Below are 6,000 nucleotides of genomic sequence, written 5' to 3' on the forward strand. Positions count from 1 at the left end.
CTGCCCCTCCCCTCCCCCAATTCTGTGTTAAACTATTCCCTCTGAGCAAAAACAGCTCTCAGAGTTTGTCAACCAGAGTAAAATCACTTCACAGAGATAACGGGCGGAAACGTATTTAAAAGGGAGGAGATCATGAAAGCGAGGGGAGCCGGACGCGGAGCCCCACGTCCTCCCCGGACCCCAGCAGCCAGCGGCGGACATGTGCCTACTGCTGCAGGACGCGCGGCCGTCCCGGAGCCGCCTCCCGGGGCATAGGGCCCCGCCCGGCCTCATTCTCCTGGTTCATTCATTCTGAATCCGGGGCTTCCGCACCCCCGCGCTCCCGCCCGGCCCAAAAGAAGGCTCCAGGGCTGAGGAGCTGTGTCGGGCCACAGCTCCCGCCCGAAGTCCGGGCCCCGCCGCGATTCCCGCGCGCCCGCGGCCTCCTCCCAGGTGGTCTGAGAGACTGCAGAGGCCCGCACCGGCCCGCACCCGAGACCAGAGCCCCGCAACCCAGCGGCCCCACCCTCCGCCAATGTGCAGGCCGGGCCTTCCCCGCCTGCGGGGCGGCCACCTGGAAGCCACCGGTCTCCGCCGCCCGGCTGCCCCACCGCGGCCGGAAGTCTCCCCGGAGCCCCCTCCCCAGCGCCTGACTTCCCTCGCCGCCGCGGCCAGACCCTCTCCGCGCTGGCCTCGGGCCTCCCAGCGCCGGCCGCGGGCCGAAGGAAGCGAGGAGCCGCGCCGCCGGGTCCGCCGAGCGGGCAAGAGCAGAGCACAGAGCCGGGGGTTGGCCTGGGCGGTTACCTTGATAATCCTGCGGGGCAGCCCGGCCATCTTGTCAGATCCCGAGTTCGGCCTCTGGTCTCGACTCTGGCTCCGCTCGCCTCACGCACGAGTGGAAGTCCAGGGCTCCACTTCCGGGGGACGTTGCCGCGCCCGCCGCCGCCGCCGCCGCCGCCGCCGAGGCCCCTCGGGAAATGTAGTCCCTGCTCGCGCGCGGGCGGGCTTCCCTCGGACCTGGCCCCCTCCCCCGCGTTCCCCGCCCCAACCCCGGCCTGGGGATGGCGGAAGTGACGAGTCCCGGTGGGGCAGGGAGTTGGGGGAGGCGGCGCCGGGCGGCGCGGAGCTCCGGCGCTCGTGGCGGAGCTCGCCGCGCGGTGGTGGGACTGTGGAGCCGGCGCCCCGCCCGCACCAGTGGGCGACGTAACAGAGGCCCGGGCGCGGACGCAGCCCATTCATTCATCCGCTAGTTTTTTGGTTCATTCAACGTTCCTGCGTTGCGCGCGGCCGCAGTTGGCGCTGCGGTGAACGACTGCGGTGAAGCTGAGCTGCGGGCCCCTTCCTTTAAGGGAGGTGGAAGATGGGAACTCAGTAGCCAAACTCGTAAATGCGGGCTTCGGAAGTTATCCGCGAAAACCCTAGCCAGAGAATTTTGATATTTAAATTTTGATATTTAAATTTCACATAAATCGGTCCCCTTAAAACCCAGAGAAAGCTGAAAGAAAGCGTTTGGAGAGAGTTGGGGGCAGGGAAGTGGCTTCTGAACGCCCGGACCTCGTGGTTGAGACGCAGTGTTGCTAGCTGGAAGAATGACCAAGGACAGGATTAGGGAGCCCAGAGTAATCCCTAAAAGAGGGATTACCCATGGAGCGCAAGGCTCTAAAGGAAGATTAGAGTGGCGGTACCTGAAAATGGGATTGTTCGGGAAGCATTTTTGTGACATCCTGGTGATTGCTTGCTATAGTTTTTTTCACGGGTTTTATTTTAATTCATCTTCACAGCAATCTTAAGATGTTGTCTCCACTTTACAATGTCCACTTTACAAATGTGGTCCAGAAATGTTAACTTTTTCCAAGGTTATGCAGGAGAAAATGGAGCTGTTTTGATCCCAGGCGTGTCTCCCAAAACATGGACCCCTTAACTGCTTAACCACAGTTTTTCCTAGCACAGCACAGACAGTAGATGGTGAATAAAGAATGCCAGGTGCTGTGTTGGGGGTTGAGAATATAAAGACCCTAACTGCCTGCCAGTAACTTAGAGTCCAATAGAGTAGAGAGACAAGTAAACAATTAATTACAACCCAGTGTGTTAAGGGGTATACTAGAGGTTCCTCCAAGGCGCTGTTTGAGCCCACAGGGGCATTAATTGATTGACAAGTCAGAAAAGGTTTCCCGAAGAAGTGAAGTACTTCAAGGATAAATGAGAGTCTAACTGACCTGGTAGGGAAGAGCATGTCAGGCATAGTAAATAGCCTGTGAAATGGCACTGGACTACAAGAAAATAATTGTATATCTATGTCTGTATCTACATCTATTTATATGTAGAGAAAGAGAGAGAGCATTAAAGAAGTGGAGACTATGAGTGCAAGAAACCTAGTAAAAATGATAAGAAAACATGTGTGGGGCACAATGCAAAATGATTACATGGATTACCTCATCTAACCATAAAGTTCATTAGGCAGGTTCTCTTATAACCAGTGCTTTTTAGATGAGAAACCAAGCCTCAGAGGTAATAATGAGAACTTCACATAACCAGAAGCCTGAAATGAGTGGTTCTGTGATTAGAAGAATCTGGGATAGTAAATGACATCGGACAAGGATACTTTCAGAATATTTTAGAGAAGGCCCAGGAGAATTCACCCTGATAGGAAGAAAAGCAGCATGACTATTAGGTTAGAAGTGTGTTCTTCCAGTTATCTTGTTGCCTAACAAACCAGTTCAACCTTACTGTTTAAAACAACAACAATCATTTACTTAGCTCTTGAATCTGCAATTCGGGCAGGGCTTGGCGTGGAAGGCACATCTCTGCCCCATGCTGTGCTGTGTCAGCCTGGGCGGCCTGAATGGGCCCAGATCCACTTCCAAGATGGCTCACATAGCTGGCAAGTTCATGCGGACTATTAGTTTCTCTCCAAGTGGGCCTCTCCCTGGGGCAGCTTTGCCTTTCTCAGTACATGGTGGCTAGATTCCATGGGTGACTATTCTAGCTAGCAAAAACAGAGGCTGAATCGTCTTTTTTGACCTAGCCCTGGGAGTCACATTGCATCTCCCATGATAATTTATTGGTTGACTAATCACAAAAACCCACGCAGTTTCCAAGGTATGTGGCATGGACTCCACCTCTTGAAAAGGGAGTGGAGAGATTCTAGAAACTAGCACAGTATGAGTGTGATGGAAGATATGGTTGTGGCCAACTTTGGAAAACACGAACTATCACAGGTACATTTGTTAGTATACTTACAGCCACCTACCTTAGTGTCACCTGCCTGTGATTCCAAGTGCTGGTTAGAATAAGCATGTCCAGAGCCCTTCCCTCAGAGATTCTAATTCTCTAAGTCAGTGGTGAGGCCTGGGAATCTGCATTTAAATATGAGTGATTTTGATGGATCCTAAAATTTGAGAATAAAAGATTTTGAATACACATCAACAAGAATGGATGAACCCAAAATGTTGCCATGTGCCTTTTTTGGCTATTCTCTATTAGGATAGATAATGAGTATCATGCAAAGTGAGAGTGAGGGTTCTGGAGCCCTGATTTAGGTTTGAAAACTTAATATTTGCTTAGCTTGTCTAGCTTTCATTTTCTTCATGTATAAAATGTACCCACGTGTGACTGTTGTGAAGTTTAAATGAACACTACATAGCTCTTAACAAGGCCTATTATTTTTATAATCTTAATAGAACTAGGTATAGTTTTCCTTAGGAAACAAGATTTTTAAAACTTGACAGTATAACTTTGTTTGGCAGAGGCTGTTTGATGGCATAAAACACTCTTAAGAGTATTAATACTAAAATATATTTTTTCATGCCTCTTCTAGTTGTTTTTCCCGTTCTTTTCCCCCTTGAGAACAGCTCACCCTATACTCATCTGAAAAATAAAATCTGAACTTCTGATTCATGTCAGTCCTGTAGAACAGGATACAGTCTAGAAGGACAGGTTGCCACAGGACCAAGATGAGGTCTATTCTCAAGTTAGAAATCTAGTCAAGAATCCTCCTTCTTATATCCATAAAATATAGATAAAACAAGGATATCGACCAAACTGAATCGATTCCTTCAGAACAGGAGTGTTGGGTATTAGAAAACAGAAGTAAAAGGGAGACATTTCACTTATACTCTTGTACCTTTTAGATTTTGGACTGTGTGAATGTAAAACCTACTTAAAACATTAAATAATCCAATTCACGAATTTCAACAGCCTTAAGAGATATTCAAAGTTCTTTCAGTGCTGATCAAGGATTATACCATACACTCAAAACTCATCAAAAGATGCTGGTCCATGGTACTGAATAAATTATATTGACCAGATAGCTCCACTAAGCTGAATAGCACTAGGCAAAATTCTTAGCTAATTAATCTTCTTTGGCTTTTTGTCAGGCCTCACTCTCAACTGTGTTTTGTTTTGTTTCATTTTGTTTTGTTTTCCAGTCTCTGTTCCCTCTAGGACACCAACCACAAGTGCCTTTGCATTATGATACAGGGAGGGACCAAGCAAGAATGCTGTGCTGGAGGAATTAGAGGGGTTCTATTCCACGCACTCTTACTCCCAGAACTATTTTATTGCATTCTGTGCCTTTCCCACCCTCACCCCCAAATATTCCATGTTTGCTACTTTGGTCCTATAATACCGGATACATAAGTACTATTTACCTTGCAGGCAATATCTTGGGACATTTTTACCTGAGCTCTTCAGTGTTGTGGATCTCTTCCATTCTGGTCACTAGTGGAGTCCTGGGGCCTAGCTCAGGGCCTACTACATGATAGTTCTCAAGAAATATTTGTCAAGGGAATGAACCAATAACTGGAGGGGGAAAATAAACACCCCTTTGAGAATAGGTCACGTCGATTCATGATCAATAAGTGAGTGCTTACAGAAAGCACAGGATGTTTATGTTCACCCCTAAACTTTTCAACTTCCTGAAGGGCAACGGTTGTTTTTTTCGATTGTTTGGTTGGTTGGTTTTTTGTTTTTTGTTTTTTTTTCCCCACAACCATCTTGTGCTTTACAGAGACAAAATAGAAGGTGAGTTTGGAATATGGTAGATCAGTCACCTCTAATAGAGGCCCTGTTTCAATTCAAGAGCGGTAGTCATCCAGCAGAAATATTTGTTTGCAAATATTTGTTCCTTATGCTGCAAGAAACAAATTTATTGTTTCTTGCAGCATAAGAAAACCATTTAGTGGGCGGTCAAGACAGGAGTATCTGTGAGAAGAGAGTTCATGAGCAGTGACTCAGGGAGGAAGTGGGGGGGGTGGAGGAAGAAAAGGCTGCACACTGATTTTAACAAAGAAAAAAATGCCTGCTGCCTCATGTTCAAGACTTCAATGTAAATAGCTGAGCACTTACAAACTGTTAACTGACACAATGCCAGCCTGTAAGGAGCTGAGTGTCCTAAGAACACTCATGGTGGAAGGCATCAGGAAAGACAAGACCCAGGGGAATCAGAGTAATAAGGTTTACCTTTGTTTACTGCTTTATGCTTTAGAAAGCATTTTTGAATGTTATCTCATCCACAGAGAGCCATCGTTGGCTCCACCATGTGTCTATAAAGGTAGATGAGGAGGGTAGGCCTTTCTCTGGGCCAGTTCCCAGTAGAAACAGGATCCCAGGGGATTGTGACTCAAGACATTTGGCCAGAAGCCTGGCTGGAACAGGAACTCTGGAAGCAAGGTTGTTTTCCCTGTAAATGTGTGCCACCCTTTCAGGTTCCCAAGGAACTGTTTGCATTCCATGACCTTGGGCTTCAAGTCACTGCATAACTTGGCCTGTGATTGCATATTCAGCCTGCCAGCTAAACTGTTCCTGCATTTCTCTCCTTCTGGTGTGCCTTGACCTTTCTTCTTCCCCAGCCAGCACCCCTCTCCTTCAATCCTATGATTTTCTCATACGCTTCTGTTGTGTTGCTGGCTTTCTGCAGAAACTGCCCACCTGGTTCCAGCATGATATGAAATGTTTTGAAAAGTGTTTTTGCCCTTGATATCAATGACTGGGGATCGTTAAACTCTGGAGGTTTCCAAACTT

General features: G+C 48.0%; 1 protein-coding gene across 1 annotated transcript in view; it reads right to left on the minus strand.

The window, feature by feature from the left end:
* The window catches only part of UBE2N (ubiquitin conjugating enzyme E2 N), a 38,641-nt gene extending 37,497 nt beyond the window's left edge, over positions 1–1,144 (minus strand). The window contains exon 1 of the mRNA XM_045463573.1: positions 784–1,144. Coding sequence (XP_045319529.1) covers positions 784–813 — 30 coding nt within the window. The 5' untranslated portion in view covers positions 814–1,144. The remainder of the gene's footprint in view (positions 1–783) is intronic.
* Between the last annotated feature and the right edge of the window lie 4,856 nt (positions 1,145–6,000).

The sequence above is a fragment of the Leopardus geoffroyi genome, chromosome B4 (genome assembly GCF_018350155.1).
Source record: "Leopardus geoffroyi isolate Oge1 chromosome B4, O.geoffroyi_Oge1_pat1.0, whole genome shotgun sequence".
Lineage (NCBI taxonomy): Eukaryota > Metazoa > Chordata > Mammalia > Carnivora > Felidae > Leopardus > Leopardus geoffroyi.